This window comes from Hypanus sabinus, chromosome 3, assembly GCF_030144855.1.
Source record: "Hypanus sabinus isolate sHypSab1 chromosome 3, sHypSab1.hap1, whole genome shotgun sequence".
NCBI classification, from domain to species: domain Eukaryota; kingdom Metazoa; phylum Chordata; class Chondrichthyes; order Myliobatiformes; family Dasyatidae; genus Hypanus; species Hypanus sabinus.
The window spans coordinates 3167037-3186179 of record NC_082708.1 but is presented as its reverse complement, the minus strand read 5'-3'; the positions used below and the strand labels follow the sequence as shown (position 1 = coordinate 3186179).

General features: G+C 50.5%; 1 protein-coding gene across 1 annotated transcript in view; it reads left to right on the top strand.

Moving 5' to 3' along the window:
- Positions 1-19143, top strand: part of slc6a7 (solute carrier family 6 member 7) — a 179132-nt gene that overhangs the window by 124545 nt on the left and 35444 nt on the right. Inside the window, exons 4-10 of the mRNA XM_059963537.1 lie at positions 5741-5889; positions 9564-9613; positions 9995-10133; positions 13445-13579; positions 14246-14349; positions 15487-15611; positions 17742-17854. Of these exons, the coding sequence (XP_059819520.1) occupies positions 5741-5889; positions 9564-9613; positions 9995-10133; positions 13445-13579; positions 14246-14349; positions 15487-15611; positions 17742-17854 (815 nt within the window). The remainder of the gene's footprint in view (positions 1-5740; positions 5890-9563; positions 9614-9994; positions 10134-13444; positions 13580-14245; positions 14350-15486; positions 15612-17741; positions 17855-19143) is intronic.

Genomic DNA, 19143 nt, shown 5'->3' with positions numbered 1-19143 from the left:
TCATTGATAAACCATCGATTGTCTCCGATGTCCACATCTGTCTCACTGAGCCCATCTCACTGATAAACCATCGATTGTCTCCGATGTCCACATCTGTCTCACTGAGCCCATCTCACTGATAAACCATCGATTGTCTCCGATGTCCACATCTGTCTCACTGAGCCCATCTCATTGATAAACCATCGATTGTCTCCGATGTCTACATCTGTCTCACTCCCATCCCATTGATAACCCATCCAAAGTCTCCGATGTCCACATCTGTCTCACTGAGCCCATCTCATTGATAAACCATCGATTGTCTCCGATGTCCACATCTGTCTCACTGAGCCCATCTCACTGATAAACCATCGATTGTCTCTGATGTCCACATCTGTCTCACTGAGCCCATCTCATTGATAAACCATCGATTGTCTCCGATGTCCACATCTGTCTCACTGAGCCCATCTCATTGATAAACCATCGATTGTCTCCGATGTCCACATCTGTCTCACTGAGCCCATCTCACTGATAAACCATCGATTGTCTCCGATGTCCACATCTGTCTCACTGAGCCCATCTCATTGATAAACCATCGATTGTCTCCGATGTCCACATCTGTCTCACTGAGCCCATCTCATTGATAAACCATCGATTGTCTCCGATGTCCACATCTGTCTCACTGAGCCCATCTCACTGATAAACCATCGATTGTCTCCGATGTCTACATCTGTCTCACTGAGCCCATCTCATTGATAAACCATCGATTGTCTCCGATGTCCACATCTGTCTCACTGAGCCCATCTCACTGATAAACCATCGATTGTCTCCGATGTCCACATCTGTCTCACTGAGCCCATCTCACTGATAAACCATCGATTGTCTCCGATGTCCACATCTGTCTCACTGAGCCCATCTCATTGATAAACCATCGATTGTCTCCGATGTCTACATCTGTCTCACTCCCATCCCATTGATAACCCATCCATTGTCTCCGATGTCCACATCTGTCTCACTGAGCCCATCTCATTGATAAACCATCGATCGTCTCCGATGTCTACATCTGTCTCACTGAGCCCATCTCACTGATAAACCATCGATTGTCTCCGATGTCCACATCTGTCTCACTGAGCCCATCTCATTGATAAACCATCGATCGTCTCCGATGTCTACATCTGTCTCACTGAGCCCATCCCATTGATAACCCATCCATTGTCTCCGATGTCCACATCTGTCTCACTGAGCCCATCTCATTGATAAACCATCGATTGTCTCCGATGTCCACATCTGTCTCACTGAGCCCATCTCACTGATAAACCATCGATTGTCTCCGATGTCCACATCTGTCTCACTGAGCCCATCTCATTGATAAACCATCGATTGTCTCCGATGTCCACATCTGTCTCACTGAGCCCATCTCATTGATAAACCATCGATTGTCTCCGATGTCCACATCTGTCTCACTGAGCCCATCTCACTGATAAACCATCGATTGTCTCCGATGTCCACATCTGTCTCACTGAGCCCATCTCATTGATAAACCATCGATTGTCTCCGATGTCCACATCTGTCTCACTGAGCCCATCTCATTGATAAACCATCGATTGTCTCCGATGTCCACATCTGTCTCACTGAGCCCATCTCACTGATAAACCATCGATTGTCTCCGATGTCTACATCTGTCTCACTGAGCCCATCTCATTGATAAACCATCGATTGTCTCCGATGTCCACATCTGTCTCACTGAGCCCATCTCACTGATAAACCATCGATTGTCTCCGATGTCCACATCTGTCTCACTGAGCCCATCTCACTGATAAACCATCGATTGTCTCCGATGTCCACATCTGTCTCACTGAGCCCATCTCATTGATAAACCATCGATTGTCTCCGATGTCTACATCTGTCTCACTCCCATCCCATTGATAACCCATCCATTGTCTCCGATGTCCACATCTGTCTCACTGAGCCCATCTCGTTGATAAACCATCGATTGTCTCCGATGTCTACATCTGTCTCACTGAGCCCATCTCATTGATAAACCATCGATTGTCTCCGATGTCCACATCTGTCTCACTGAGCCCATCTCGTTGATAAACCATCGATTGTCTCCGATGTCCACATCTGTCTCACTGAGCCCATCTCATTGATAAACCATCGATTGTCTCCGATGTCTACATCTGTCTCACTGAGCCCATCCCATTGATAAACCATCGATCGTCTCCGATGTCCAAATCTGTCTCACTGAGCCCATCTCGTTGATAAACCATCGATTGTCTCCGACGTCTACGTCTGTCTCACTGAGCCCATCTCGTTGATAACCCATCGATTGTCTCCGATGTCTACATCTGTCTCACTGAGCCCATCTCATTGATAAACCATCGATCGTCTCCGATGTCCACATCTGTCTCACTGAGCCCATCTCGTTGATAAACCATCGATTGTCTCCGATGTCTACGTCTGTCTCACTGAGCCCATCTCATTGATAAACCATCGATCGTCTCCGATGTCCACATCTGTCTCACTGAGCCCATCTCGTTGATAAACCATCGATTGTCTCCGATGTCTACGTCTGTCTCACTGAGCCCATCTCGTTGATAACCCATCGATCGTCTCCGATGTCTACATCTGTCTCACTGAGCCCATCTCACTGATAAACCATCGATTGTCTCCGATGTCCACATCTGTCTCACTGAGCCCATCTCGTTGATAAACCATCGATTGTCTCCGATGTCTACGTCTGTCTCACTGAGCCCATCTCACTGATAACCCATCGATTGTCTCCGATGTCCACATCTGTCTCACTGAGCCCATCTCGTTGATAAACCATCGATTGTCTCCGATGTCTACGTCTGTCTCACTGAGCCCATCTCACTGATAAACCATCGATTGTCTCCGATGTCCACATCTGTCTCACTGAGCCCATCTCGTTGATAAACCATCGATTGTCTCCGATGCCCACATCTATCTCACTGAGCCCATCTCATTGATAAACCATCGATTGTCTCCGATGTCCACATCTGTCTCACTGAGCCCATCTCATTGATAAACCATCGATTGTCTCTGATGTCTACATCTGTCTCACTGAGCCCATCTCATTGATAAACCATCGATTGTCTCCGATGTCCACATCTGTCTCACTGAGCCCATCTCACTGATAAACCATCGATCGTCTCCGATGTCCACATCTGTCTCACTGAGCCCATCTGATTGATAAACCATCGATTGTCTCCGATGTCTACATCTGTCTCACTGAGCCCATCTCATTGATAAACCATCGATCGTCTCCGATGTCCACATCTGTCTCACTGAGCCCATCTCATTGATAAACCATCGATCGTCTCCGATGTCCACATCTGTCTCACTGAGCCCATCCCATTGATAACCCATCGATTGTCTCCGATGTCCACATCTGTCTCACTGAGCCCATCTCACTGATAACCCATCGATTGTCTCCGATGTCTACATCTGTCTCACTGAGCCCATCTCACTGATAACCCATCGATTGTCTCCGATGTCTACGTCTGTCTCACTGAGCCCATCTCGTTGATAACCCATCGATTGTCTCCGATGTCTACATCTGTCTCACTGAGCCCATCTCACTGATAACCCATCGATTGTCTCCGATGTCTACGTCTGTCTCACTGAGCCCATCTCATTGATAAACCATCGATTGTCTCCGATGTCCACATCTGTCTCACTGAGCCCATCTCGTTGATAAACCATCGATTGTCTCCGATGTCCACATCTGTCTCACTGAGCCCATCTCACTGATAAACCATCGATCGTCTCCGATGTCCACATCTGTCTCACTGAGCCCATCTGATTGATAAACCATCGATTGTCTCCGATGTCTACATCTGTCTCACTGAGCCCATCTCATTGATAAACCATCGATCGTCTCCGATGTCCACATCTGTCTCACTGAGCCCATCTCATTGATAAACCATCGATCGTCTCCGATGTCCACATCTGTCTCACTGAGCCCATCCCATTGATAACCCATCGATTGTCTCCGATGTCCACATCTGTCTCACTGAGCCCATCTCACTGATAACCCATCGATTGTCTCCGATGTCTACATCTGTCTCACTGAGCCCATCTCACTGATAACCCATCGATTGTCTCCGATGTCTACGTCTGTCTCACTGAGCCCATCTCGTTGATAACCCATCGATTGTCTCCGATGTCTACATCTGTCTCACTGAGCCCATCTCACTGATAACCCATCGATTGTCTCCGATGTCCACGTCTGTCTCACTGAGCCCATCTCGTTGATAACCCATCGATTGTCTCCGATGTCCACATCTGTCTCACTGAGCCCATCTCGTTGATAAACCATCGATTGTCTCTGATGTCCACATCTGTCTCACTGAGCCCATCTCGTTGATAAACCATCGATTGTCTCCGATGTCCACATCTGTCTCACTGAGCCCATCTCATTGATAAACCATCGATTGTCTCCGATGTCCACATCTATCTCACTGAGCCCATCTCGTTGATAACCCATCGATTGTCTCCGATGTCTACATCTGTCTCACTGAGCCCATCTCACTGATAAACCATCGATTGTCTCCGATGTCTACATCTGTCTCACTGAGCCCATCTCACTGATAAACCATCGATTGTCTCCGATGTCTACATCTGTCTCACTGAGCCCATCTCATTGATAAACCATCGATTGTCTCCGATGTCCACATCTGTCTCACTGAGCCCATCTCACTGATAACCCATCGATTGTCTCTGATGTCCACATCTGTCTCACTGAGCCCATCTCGTTGATAACCCATCGATTGTCTCCGATGTCCACATCTGTCTCACTGAGCCCATCTCATTGATAAACCATCGATTGTCTCCGATGTCCACATCTGTCTCACTGAGCCCATCTCATTGATAACCCATCGATTGTCTCCGATGTCTACGTCTGTCTCACTGAGCCCATCTCGTTGATAAACCATCGATTGTCTCCGATGTCCACATCTGTCTCACTGAGCCCATCTCACTGATAAACCATCGATTGTCTCCGATGTCCACGTCTGTCTCACTGAGCCCATCTCGTTGATAACCCATCGATTGTCTCCGATGTCCACGTCTGTCTCACTGAGCCCATCTCGTTGATAACCCATACTGTTTCCCCTTGGCTACTCACTGAGCTGCCTAAGAAGACAAAGAAGTCCTCCCGTCCTGCAATTGCTGCACCTTCCTGAATATCGAGGCTGATGTGCTCCCTCATACTCGGAGCCGAACCCATGATCCTATAAAATCTCAAACATTGGCTCAGATCTGGTAGCTGTACTGAGGGAGGGTCAGATTGTCGGAGAGATGGTACTGAGGGATTGTCACACTGTGGGAGAGTTGGTCCTGAGTGAGGGTCACGCTGTAGAAGGTTGATACTGAAGGAGGGTCACGCTGTAGAGGGTTGATACTGAGGGTGGGTCACACTGTGGGAGGGGTGGTCCTGAGGGAGGGTCACTGTGGGAGGGGTGGTACTGAGGGAGGGTCACACTGTGGGGGTGGTACTGATGGACGGTCTCACTGTGGGAGGGCCACACCGTGGGAGGGGTGGTCCTGAGGGGAGATCACACTGCCCCACCCCTTTCCTGTTTCAGTCAAACCCTTGATGGCCTCAGGATGGGTTTGAGCTCTCTGCAGTCCCTGTGTGTCGATGTGCAGTGCTGCTGGCGACTGGGACCATAATCACCTTCCAGCCTCACTGTCCCTCTGCTTGTGACCCTGACAGCCCTCTTCTTGCCTGCTTTGCCAGGGATTGGAATCGGGATGTTGGTGGTGGCCTCCTTGGTCTCACTTTACTACAACGTCATTATTGCTTGGACCTTCTACTACTTGGGCAGCTCCTTCCAGAACCCTCTGCCCTGGTCGTGTGAGGCCCCGGACAACTTACAGTTGTGTCAGGTAGGTGGTCTGTCCCTCCCCACTGGGACAATGGGAATTCCCAAGGAGAGTGAGCAAGGACGAAGAATGGGATTTCTGAGGTGAATGAGTGGGAACAGGAGGGTGGGATTAGCAGGGGAATGAGGGAGGATGGGGAGGTGGGATTCCCAAGGGGAACGAATGGGAATTGGAGGGTGGGATTCCTGAGGGCAGCAAGTGGGGACGGGAGTGTGAGACTCCCGATGGGAACAGAAGGGTGGGACTCTTAAGGAGAGTGAGTGGGGATGGCAGGACAGTACTCCTAGTACCACAGGGAGGACATCTCAGGTTCCAGGTCAGAGGGGTAGACACAGCCCAGGAACAAACCTCTGGCTAAGAGAATACAGAGGGGTTTAATATCACAGACCTATGAATTGAAATTTGTTATTTTGTGGGACCAGTACAGTGCAAAAAATAAAATAATTACCATAAGGTACAACAAAACATAAAAGCATAAAGCATGCAAAAATAGTGAGGCAGTGTCCATGGGTTCATTGTCCATTCAGGAATCGGATGGCAGAGGGGAAGAAGCTGTTTCTGAATCACTGAGTGTGTGTCTTCAGGCTCCTGTACCCCCTCCCTGATGGCAGAGGGGGAGAAGCTGTTTCTGAATCACTGAGTGTGTGTCTTCAGGCTCCTGTACCCCCTCCCTGATGGCAGAGGGGGAGAAGCTGTTTCTGAATCACTGAGTGTGTGTCTTCAGGCTCCTGTACCCCCTCCCTGATGGCAGAGGGGGAGAAGCTGTTTCTGAATCACTGAGTGTGTGTCTTCAGGCTCCTGTACCCCCTCCCTGATGGCAGAGGGGGAGAAGCTGTTTCTGAATCACTGAGTGTGTGTCTTCAGGCTCCTGTACCCCCTCCCTGATGGCAGAGGGGGAGAAGCTGTTTCTGAATCACTGAGTGTGTGTCTTCAGGCTCCTGTACCCCCTCCCTGATGGCAGAGGGGGAGAAGCTGTTTCTGAATCACTGAGTGTGTGTCTTCAGGCTCCTGTACCCCCTCCCTGATGGCAGAGGGGGAGAAGCTGTTTCTGAATCACTGAGTGTGTGTCTTCAGGCTCCTGTACCCCCTCCCTGATGGCAGAGGGGGAGAAGCTGTTTCTGAATCACTGAGTGTGTGTCTTCAGGCTCCTGTACCCCCTCCCTGATGGCAGAGGGGGAGAAGCTGTTTCTGAATCACTGAGTGTGTGTCTTCAGGCTCCTGTACCCCCTCCCTGATGGCAGAGGGGGAGAAGCTGTTTCTGAATCACTGAGTGTGTGTCTTCAGGCTCCTGTACCCCCTCCCTGATGGCAGAGGGGGAGAAGCTGTTTCTGAATCACTGAGTGTGTGTCTTCAGGCTCCTGTACCCCCTCCCTGATGGCAGAGGGGGAGAAGCTGTTTCTGAATCACTGAGTGTGTGTCTTCAGGCTCCTGTACCTCCTCCCTGATGGCAGAGGGGGAGAAGCTGTTTCTGAATCACTGAGTGTGTGTCTTCAGGCTCCTCTACCTCCTGCCTGATGGTAGCAGTGAGAAGTGGGCATGTTCGAGTTGGTGACAGCATCGCTTGATTGTAGGATTTCAGTTGCAGCAAGAGGTTGGAACGGGCTGGGCCTACCCTATCGCTGCTCCCTGTGCAGCCTCCATTGGTGAGGTCCGACATAGACTGCAGGACCTCAGCTCCATCAGCCAAAAGCGAAATTTCCCGGTGCCAACCACTTTAATTCCTTTCCACATTCCCAGCCCACAGCCTCCTTCTGCCACAAAGAGGCAACTCTCAGGTCAGAGGAGCAACACCTTGTATTCTCAGGGTAGCCTCAAACCTGATGGCATGAACATCGATTTCTCCAACTTCTGGTAATTTATCCCCTTCCCCCTGCCCCCTCCCTCTACTTCATTTCCCCACCTGTCTGTCAGTTCCCCCGGTTCCCTCCTCCTTCCCTTTCTCCCATGGTCCACTCTCTGCTCCAATCAGATTCCTTCCTCTCCAACCCTTTCCCTTTCCCACCTATCACCACCCAGCTTCTTACATTCTTCCCCCTGCCTACTCACCTGGCTTCACCTATCACCTTCTAGCTTTTCCTCCTCTCACTGCCCTCATCTTCTTGTTTCTGGCATCTTTCCCCTTCCTTTCAGGTCCCGATGAAGGATCTTGGCCCAGAACATTGATTGCCTGACCTGCTGGGTCCCTCCTGTGCTTTGTGCGTGTTGCTCTGGATTTCCTGCATCTGCAGAAACTCTTGTGTTTGAAGGTGACAGTGTGTCAGGAAGAAGACTCAGTAGCAATGTGATGGAAACTTATGAGAGTCATAAACAGGCTCGACAGTCAGAGTCCAATTCCGGGTAGAAACGTGGAGCTGGAGGACATGCTTCAGTAGTGTGAGGGGAAGTTTAAGAGATGTGCGGCTCACGTTTTTGAAACCGACATACTGAGGTACAGTGAAAACCTTTGTTTCCCAAGCCATCCTGACAGGTCATATCACTACATTAATGTGGGGCAAGTCCAACAGTTACAGGTTGCAGAATAAAGTGCAGTGAGATTAGTGCAAAATGCTAACGAGGTAGATTGTCAGGCTGAGAGTCCACGTTGTCCATTCAGCAGACTTACAGCAGAGGGGTAGAAGCTGTGCTTCAGCTTGCTGAAGCAGATATGACAGAAGGATTTCAGAGGCTGTTAGACAACATGCACAAGTTGTCTTCTTTTATACATTGGTTGTTTGGCAGCCTTTGTTTATGTGTAGTTTTTCATAAATTATTTATTTTCTTGTAAATTCCTGCATGGAAATGAATGGAGAACATTCCAACTGGCTGCATGACTGTCTGTCTGGGTGGTGGGCACAGGACAGGTTGCATCACTGGCTGCATGACTGTCTGTCTGGGGGTGCTGGACACAGGACAGGTTGCATCACTGGCTGCATGACTGTCTGTCTGGGTGGTGGGCACAGGACAGGTTGCATCACTGGCTGCATGACTGTCTGTCTGGGGGTGGTGGACACAGGACAGGATTGAAAGAACCTGTAGGAAGTTGTAAATTCGGCCAGTTCCATCATGGGCACCAGTCTCCCCAACATCCAGGACATCTTCAAGGAGCAATGACTCACAAAAGTGATATCCATCATTATGGACCCCCATCGCCCAGGACATGTCCTCTTCTCATTGCTAACATCAGGGAGGAGGTACAGGAGCCACAAGCCACACACTCAACATTTCAGAAACAGCTTCTTCCCCTCTGCCATCAGATCTCTGAATGGATAATGAACCGTTGAACACTAACTCACAATTTCTCCTTTTGCATTTCTTATTTAATTTAACTTTTTAAATATATATATTCACTGTAATTTACAGGTTTTCTGATTATGTATTGCAATGTACTGCTGCCGTAAAACAACAGATTTCCTGACATGCCGGTGATAGGAAACCTGATTCTGATCTCTAGGTAGTATCTGCTAACTTTGAGAATAATTTGTCATGGACGGGAAGGGAATGGAATGACGTGGACCGTGTCTGGGTGGATGGGATTAGTCAGATTGACATCGTGCTCAGTACAGAGGTGACGGGCCAAGCTCGATGTTGGGTATGTGGGAAGAGGAATGGTGATGAATGAGGCGAGTTGCTGGTGAGGGAGTGAGGGGACGTGAACCTGGAGGGGCTGTGTTTAGTGACAGTTCTCACATTCCTCACAGAACCTAACGTCTAACCAGAGTGATCTGAGTGCCAGCGAAGTCTTCTGGAAGTAAGTCCTCCCTTACTGCTTTACTCGATGGGAGCCTTGTCTCACTGGCTTTAGAAGCCTCTCACTGTAGGGTTATGGACTCAGAGTGATAGAGATTCAGCCCAACTGGTCAATGCTGAACAATGTACCCACCTCCCTCTGAACCTTTCCTACCCATGGATCTGTCTAACGGTTGTGTAACAGTATTATAGCCCCAGCGACCCAGGTTCAACCTGCAGCACTGTCTGTAAGGAGCTTCTACTCCGGTTTCCTTCCACAGTCAGTTGGTAGTTCAGTGTGTTGTGAGCATGCTATAGCGTCAATGTGCTCAGGGGAGGGGTTTGGGGCTTGTGATTGAGGCTTTGCTCCCCGGCTGTGACACTTTGTCTGGTCTCTTGGCAGCGAGCGGGTCCTGGGACTGCCCGGAAGCACGGGTCTTGGAGACCCCGGCCCAGTTCGATGGCAGCTGGCTGTCTGCCTCCTGGCAGCGTGGGTCTTCATTTTCCTCTGCTGTCTGAAAGGCATCCGCAGCTCTGGCAAGGTGAGTCAAAGATACAGTGATGGTGGGAGGGAAGGTGGGATGTGGCGGGTGGGTAAAAGCGGACAAAGGGGCCATTGATGAGGATGAGGGGGTGTTGGAGGGTCAGTGATGGGGCAAAGTGGGTTTGTGATGGGGTTGAGGTGGCTGAGTGGCCCATCCACCCTCTCTCCTATTCCCCTTCTCCCACCCCCTCTCTCCTATTCCCCCTCTCCCACCCTCACTCCTATTCCCCTCTCGCACTCCCTCTCCTATTCCCCCTCTCCCACCCTCACTCCCATTCTCCCTCTCCCACCTCCTCCCTCTCCCCAGAGTGTTCAAGGAAGTGGATATGATCAAAGTATTTAAGAGGCTGTTAGGCATGTGAAATGCAGGAAATGGCAGAAGATAGAACTTCCTTTGGCCCACCATATTGTGCTGACCTATTAACCTACTTGAAGATCAACCTCTCCCTCCCTCTTACACGGCCCTCTTGAATGTCCCTAATGTACTTGCCTCTACATCACCCCTGGCAGTGTGTTCCACACACCCACCACTCTCTGTAAAAAATCTGTCTCTGACATCCCCCAGTCACCTTACTCACTCTGGGATAGAGGTGCTGGCTGTTTACTCTGTCTGTGCCCCTCACAATTTTACACACTTCAAACTCATCTGGTGAAGGCCAGCACACTGAACACCTTCACAACTATCCTATCAACTTGCTGGGATCTATGTTACTCCATCCCTCCACACCGCTCAGAATCCTCCACTTATCCTGTACTCTGTCTTCAATTTCACCTTCCAAAGTGAATCACTTCACACTTTCCTGAGATGAATTCCATCTACCATTTCTCAGCCCAAGTCTGCATCCTGTCAATGTCACTTTGAACCTACAACAACACTCACGACTCCACCAACTGTGTGTCATTGAGAAACTTACTAACCCACCCTTCTATTTCCTCATCCAAGTCATTTACAAAAACCAGAAGGAGCAGGAGTCCCAGAACAGCTCCCTGCAGATCACTGGTCACCAACCTCCAGGCAGAATACACTCCTCTGCCCTCTGTGGGCAAGCCAATTCTAAATCCACACAGCCAGGTTTCCCTGGATGCCATGTCTCCTGACTTTCTGAATGAACTTATCGTGGGGAACACCTTACTAAAATCCATGTCCCCACATCCACTGCTCTACCTTCATCAATTAGTTTGTCACTTACTCAAAAAAACCGATCAGGCTCTTGTGGCATCACCTACCCCTCACAAAGCCACGTTGACTATTTCTAATCTGACTATGTTTCTTCAAATGCTCGTAGATCCTGTCTCGAAGAATCCACCACAGACCAAAGGCTCACTGGTTTATAATTCCCAGTTATCCCTACTCCCTTTCTTGAACAAAGGAATAACATTTGCCACCCTCCAATCATCCAGTGAGGACATAAAAAATCATCACCAAATATGCAGCAATCTCTTCCCGTAATAATCTGGGGTATATCCAATCTAGCCCCGGGGGCTTATCTATCGCAACTTTTTCAGAAGTTCCAGCACATCATCTTCCTTAACATCGATATGTTTTACCAAATCAGTGTGTTCTCTGCTGTCCTCACAATCACAGTCACAAGGTGCCTCTGACTGGTGAATACTGAAGTAAAGTATTCATTAATGACCTCCCTACCTCCTCCAACTCCAGCCAGGTGTTTTCTTCTCCATCGCTGATCGGCCCTGCCCTCATTCCAGTCATCACATGTGTAGAACACCTCGGGGTTTCTGTAATCCTGTGCACCAAGGCCTTCTCATGCCCCCACCCCCCAGCTATCCCAAGTCCATTCTTAAACTCTGTCCTGGCTACCATGTAACTCCCTGGAGCCCTGTCTGATCCCTAGTGTATAAGATGATGAGGCATTGATTGTGTGGATAGTCAGAGGCTTTTTCACAGGGCTGAAGTGACTAACTTGAGGGGGCATAGTTTTAAGGTGCTTGGAAATAGGTGCTGAGAAGATGTCAGAGGTAAGTTTTTCACACAGAGAGTGGTGGGTGTGTGTAATGCACTGCCATCGACTGTGGTGGAGGTGGATACGATCGGGTCTTTTAAGAGTCTCTTAGATAGGTACATGGAGCTTAGAAAAATAGAGGGCCATGTGGTAGGGAAATTCTAGGCAGTTTCTAGAGTAGGTTACATAGCCGGCACAACATTGTGGGCCGAAGGGCCTGTAATCTGTGGATTTGTACGTTCCATGTTCTGTGATAGAACAGAGCAGTACAGTTCATTGGGAGGGTTTGAGGGTCGGCACAACATTGTGGGCCGAAGGGCCTGTAATGAGCTGTGGATGTCTATGTTGACTCGATGTTTTCCAAATGCAAAATGTTATGGATCATGTGCAGGCAGAAGGGATTAGTGTACAGACACCGAGGGCAGAGGGTTAGTTCATGCACAGACACCAAGGGCAAGTTCATGTACAGACACCGGGGGCAGAGGGCAAGTTCATGTACAGACACCGAGGGTTAGTTCATGTACAGATACCGAGGGCAGAGGGTTAGTTCATGCACAGACACTGAGGGCAGAGGGTTAGTTCATGTACAGACACTGAGGGCAGGGGGTTAGTTAATGTGCAGACACTGAGGGCAGAGGGTTAGTTCATGTACAGACACCAAGGGCAAGATCATGTACAGACACCGAGGGCAGAGGGTTAGTTCATGTACAGACACCGAGGGCAGAGGGCAAGTTCATGTACAGACACCGAGGGCAGAGGGCAAGTTCATGTACAGACACCGAGGGCAGAGGGTTAGTTCATGTACAGACACCGAGGGCAGAGGGCAAGTTCATGTACAGACACCGAGGGCAGAGGGCAAGTTCATGTACAGACACCGAGGGCAGAGGGTTAGTTCATGTACAGACACCAAGGGCAAGTTCATGTACAGACACCGAGGGCAGAGGGTTAGTTCATGTACAGACACCGAGGGCAGAGGGCAAGTTCATGTACAGACACCGAGGGCAGAGGGTAGTTCATGTACAGACACCGAGGGCAGAGGGCAAGTTCATGTACAGACACCGAGGGCAGAGGGCAAGTTCATGTACAGACACCAAGGGCAAGTTCATGTACAGACACCGAGGGCAGAGGGTTAGTTCATGCACAGAAACCGAGTGCAGAGGGTTAGTTCATGTACAGACACCGAGGGCTAGTTCATGTACAGACACCGAGGGCAGAGGGTAGTTCATGTACAGACACCGAGGGCAGAGGGCTAGTTCATGCAGAGACACCGAGGGCAGAAGGCCTGGTTCTGAGAGGTTTCAGCCAGCCTGTTACCACCTCACCGCTGGGCGCTGTCTCACTGTTTCAGATCGTGTACATCACTGCTACATTCCCCTACGTGGTGTTGATCGTACTGATTATCCGCGGAGCCACACTGCAGGGTTCTCTCCGCGGAGTCCAATTCTACCTCAGTACCAACTGGAAGCGCCTGGGCAGTGCACAGGTAGGGAGCACATCGCACTCTCACACACCACCCCCAGGGGCCAGGGATCAGCGAGGAGCGCAGGAGAGTGGGGTCATGCATCGTGGATGGATGCTGGGGATGGGAGTCATGGGAAGGTTCCCAACTAACTGCCGAGTCAGGAGAGATCAGCCGCTGAGGGGGTCACAGCCTGTCTCCATCCGCTGGGGGTACTCCACAAAGTTTATACAAAGGGAGAGCAGCGGGAGAAGAGGGGAAAGAAGGGAGGGAGAGAGTGAGGAGATAGAGAGAGAGAGAGGGGGGAAGTGAAAAGAGAGAGGGAGGGGGAGAGTGGAGGGGAACAGAGAGACAATAGGAAGGAAGAGGATGAGGTGAGACAGAGAAAGTGGGAGAGAGTGAGGGGTAATAGGAGAGAGTAAGAGATAGGAGGGGAGAGTGAGTGAGAGAGAGATGGATAGAATATGAGAAAGAAAGAGAGAAAGACAAGGGGAGAGAGTGTATGAAAGTGAGCCCATTCTGTACTCTTGACTCTCTCACCTACTGCCCTGATGTGATGATGCTGCCCCTCCCTTCATGCCCCCATTAGTGTCCTTCCCTCTACTGTTGTTGGCGTCCCCGTGCCACTCCCTTCCCACCCCCAGATGTTGTCCGTCGCCATGTCACTGAGCTTCCTGTTCTTTTCCTGAGGTGTGGAATGATGCTGCTTCCCAGATCTTCTACTCGCTGGGCATCGGATTTGGGGGCCTGTTGTCCATGGCATCGTACAACAAGTTTGACAACAACGTGGTCAGGTGAGAAGCCTTGGGTGCAGGCCCTTCACAGGGTGGAGATCCCACACAGCAGAGATCCCTCACAGGGTGGAGATCCCTCACAAATCAGATCCCTAACAGGGTGAAGATTCTTCACAGGGTGGAGATCCCTCTGTGTGGAGATCTCTCATATAGTGGAGATCCCTCACAGGATGATCCCTCACAAATCAGATCCCTAACAGGGTGAAGATTCTTCACAGGGTGGAGATCCCTCAGGGTAATCCCTCACGCGATGGAGATCCCTCTGTGTGGAGATCCATCATAGGGTAGAGATTCCTCACAGAGAGGAGATCCATCAGGGTAGAGATCCCTCATGGTAGATATCCATCAGGGTGGAGATCCCTCACAGCGTGAAGATTCTTCACATGATGGACATCCCTCACAAGTCAGAGATCCCTCACAGGGTGGAGATCCCTCATAATCAGAGATCCCTCACAGGGTGGAGATCCCTCATAATCAGAGATCCCTCACAGGGTGGAGATCCCTCAGGGTGGACATCCCTCAAAGTGTGAATTTTCTTCTTAGGGTGGGGATCCCTCACAGGGTGGAGATCCCTCAGGGTGAAGATCCCTCACATGGTGAAGATTCTTCACATGTTGGATGTTCTTCACAGGATGGAGATCCATCAAAGTGGAGATCCCTCACAGGGTGATCCCACGTTGTAGAGATCTCTCACATGGTGGAGATCCCTCAGAGTGGAGCTCCCTTGCAGTGGAGCATAAGGTAGGGTCTCCAGCATGCAGTCCCTTGAGGTGGAGATCCACCAGAGTGGAGATCCCTTTCTTGAAATCCCCATGTGGTGGAACTCCTCTGCGTGGGAGATCCCTCAATGCTTTCCATAGCCAGAGCAGCCATGATGTTATCGACAGGCCAGATGACCAATTCCTGCTCCCATTTCTGATGTTATGAAGAACTTGAAGCTCTCAGTCCTCTTAACCTCACCACGGTTGGTGTAGACAGGTGCATGAGCACCGTGCTCCCTTTTTTGAGACCAATGGGCACCAATATCTCAGTATCTCTGACAATAATAAACCAATTGTCAGTGACATCTCATGGTTGGACAGTGGGAAGAGCTGACTTCTGGCCAGATCTATCAGTAACCCGGGTCATTTCTGCCAGGGACACACTGGTCATCGTTACCGGCAACTGTGTCACGAGCTTTTTCGCTGGATTTGCCATTTTCTCCATCCTGGGACACATGGCGTGGAAGAAGGGCGTGGAGGTGAGCGACGTGGCAGACTCAGGTGAGATAGTGATTATTGTCAGTCTTCAATGGAGAATCTGTGAGCTCCCTCCACACCATCCAGCAACACGCTCCCAGGGTCAGACACAGAGTGAATCTCCCTCTACATCGTCCCATCACACACTCCCAGAGTCAGACACAGAGTGAATCTCCCTCCACACTGTCCCATCACACGCTCCCAGGGTCAGACACAGAGTGAAGTTCCCTCCACACCGTCCCATCACACACTCCCGGGGTCAGACACAGAGTGAATCTCCCTCCACACCGTCCCATCACACACTCCCGGGGTCAGACTCAGAGTGAATCTCCCTCCACACCGTCCCATCACACACTCCCGTGGTCAGACTCAGAGTGAATCTCCCTCCACACCGTCCCATCACACACTCCCGGGGTCAGACACAGAGTGAATCTCCCTCTACATCGTCCCATCACACACTCCCAGAGTCAGACACAGAGTGAAGCTCCCTCCACATCATCCAATCACACACTCCCGGGGTCAGACACAGAGTTAATCTCCTTCCACATCATCCTATCACACATTCCCAAGGTCCGACGCAGAATGAAGCTCCCTCCACACTGTCCTATCACACTCCTGGGTCAGATACAGACTGAATCTCCCTCCACACTGTCCCATCACATTCTCCCGGGGTCAGACACAGAGTGAATCTCCCTCCACACCATCCAGCCACACACTCCCAGGGTCCGACACAGAGTGACTCTCCCTCCACACTGTCTCATCACACACTCCCAGGGTCAGACACAGAGTGAAGTTCCCTCCACACTGTCCCATCACACACTCCCGGGGTCAGACACAGAGTGAATCTCCCTCCACACTGTCCCATCACACACTCCCAGGGTCAGACACAGAGTGAAACTCCCTCCACACCGTCCCATCACACACTCCCGGGGTCAGACACAGAGTGACTCTCCCTCCACACCGTCCCATCACACACTCCCGGGGTCAGACACAGAGTGAATCTCCCTCCACCCCGTCCCATCACACACACCCGGGGTCAGACACAGAGTGAATCTTCCTCCACACTGTCCCATCACACACTCCCGGGGTCAGACACAGAGTGAAGCTCCCTCCACACCGTCCCATCACACACTCCCAGGGTCAGACACAGAGTGAATCTCCCTCCACACCGTCCCATCACACACTCCCGGGGTCAGACACAGAGTGAATCTCCCTCCACACCGTCCCATCACACACTCCCGGGGTCAGACACAGAGTGAATCTCCCTCCACACCGTCCCATCACACATTCCCAGGGTTAGACACAGAGTGAATCTCCCTCCACACCGTCCCATCACACACTCCCGGGGTCAGACACAGAGTGAATCTCCCTCCACACCGTCCCATCACACATTCCCAGGGTTAGACACAGAGTGAATCTCCCTCCACACCGTCCCATCACACACTCCCGGGGTCAGACACAGAGTGAATCTCCCTCCACACCGTCCCATCACACACTCCCGGGGTCAGACACAGAGTGAAGCTCCCTCTACGCTGTCCCATCACACACTCCCAGGGTCAGACACAGAGTGAAGCTCCCTCTACACTGTCCCATCACACACTCCCGGGGTCAGACACAGAGTGAATCTCCCTCCACACCGTCCCATCATACACACCCGGGGTCAGACACAGAGTGAAGCTCCCTCTACACTGTCCCATTACACTCCTGGGGTCAGACACTGAATGAAGCTCCCTCTACACCGTCCCATCACATACTCCCAGGGTCAGACACAGAGTGAATCTCCCTCCACCCCGTCCCATCACACACACCCGGGGTCAGACACAGAGTGAATCTCCCTCCACACTGTCCCATCACACACTCCTGCAGTCAGACACAGAGTGAAGCTCCCTCCACACTGTCCCATCACACACTCCTGGGGTCGGACACTGAGTGAAGCTCCCTCCACACCGTCCCCTCACACTCCTGGGGTCGGACACTGAGTGAAGCTGCCTCTCTCCTGCTCCCTTTCTCCCATCCTGTTGACGTCTGAGCTGTCAAGGAAGCATGGCCACGGATGGGCAGTGGCCCGGGGTGTGTGAAATGATTGGCAGTGTGGACTGCGTGTGCTGTCCATGTCCCAGACATGTTGTTATCTGCTCTCTTTGTCCACCTCAGGTCCTGGCCTGGCATTTGTGGCATACCCAGAGGCCCTCGCTCTCCTGCCTGGCTCCTTCATTTGGTCGATATTATTCTTCCTAATGCTCTTCACTCTTGGCATCGATACTCTGGTAATAAACACCGTCAGTTCCTGTGGATAAATGCCTATGGACCAGCGCTGGACTTCCCAGTCTGATCCTGTCCGTCTTCCTCTCTCCACTCTTGCCCTCAGGGGGGAAATTGCGGAGACCCTTCTCGAGATATTTGCTCTGTCGTTAGCCACTGGCAAATTTCCAGAAGACCGGAGAGTGGCTAATATTGTTCCATTGTTCAATAAGGTCCCTTTATGGCAGGGAAAGGGTGGTTGGGTGAAGGAACCATGGGTGACAAGAGATGTGGAACATCTAGTCAAGAGGAAGTAAGAAGCCTACTTAAGGTTTAGGAAGCAGGGATCCAGAGAGTTACATGGACAGAGCTCAAGAATGGACGTAGGAGAGTTGGGGGGGTGGGGGGCAGGCATGAGAAGGCCTCGGTGCACTGGATTATGGAAAACAACCAAAGCATTTTAGAGGTATGTATAGACTAGAGTGAATGTAGGAGCGACCAGGGATAGAAGGGGAACCCGCGCCTGGAGGAGGTAGGGAGGTCATTAATAAATACTTTACTTCAGTATTCACCAGTCAGAGGAACCTTGTGAATGTGATTGTGAGGACAGCAGAGAACACACTGATTTGGTAAAACATATCGATGTTAAGGAAGATGATGTGCTGGAACTTCTGAAAGACTTTGGGATACCCAAGTCCCTGTGGCTGGAAGGGATATAGCCCAGGTTACTACAGGAGGAGATTGCTGTTGGCAATGATCTTTACATCCTCACTGGCCACAGGAGTAATACCAGATGACTGGATGTGGAAAAAGTCATTCCTTTTTCAAGAATGGCAGTAGGGCTAATCCTGGGAATTCTAGACCAATGAGTCTTTGGTCTATGGTGACTCACAGACAGACACATAGATGATAGAGAAACACTGTAAGACCATAAGATACAGGAGCAGACTGAGGCCATTTAGTCTACTGAGTCTGCTTCACCACTTTATCATGGCTGAATCCTTTTTCCTCTCAGCCCCAGTCGCCTGCCTTCTCCCTGTATCTGTTCATGCGACTATTCAAGAATCTAATAGAGGGTTATGTAGGAGGGAAGGGTTAGATTGATTTTGCAGTAGGTTAAAAGGTTGGCACAACATTGTGGGCTGAAGGGCCTGTACTGTTCTATGTTCTAAGTGCAGAGGATAGACAAGCTGTTGCAAATGCAGAGGGACTCCCATGGGTGATTTTAATTTTCATGTGGATTTCACAGAGTTGACCAGCTCATGTTAGAAGAGAAGTGAAATTTCCAAATTGGGTCAGAATAGTTTGCAGAAGT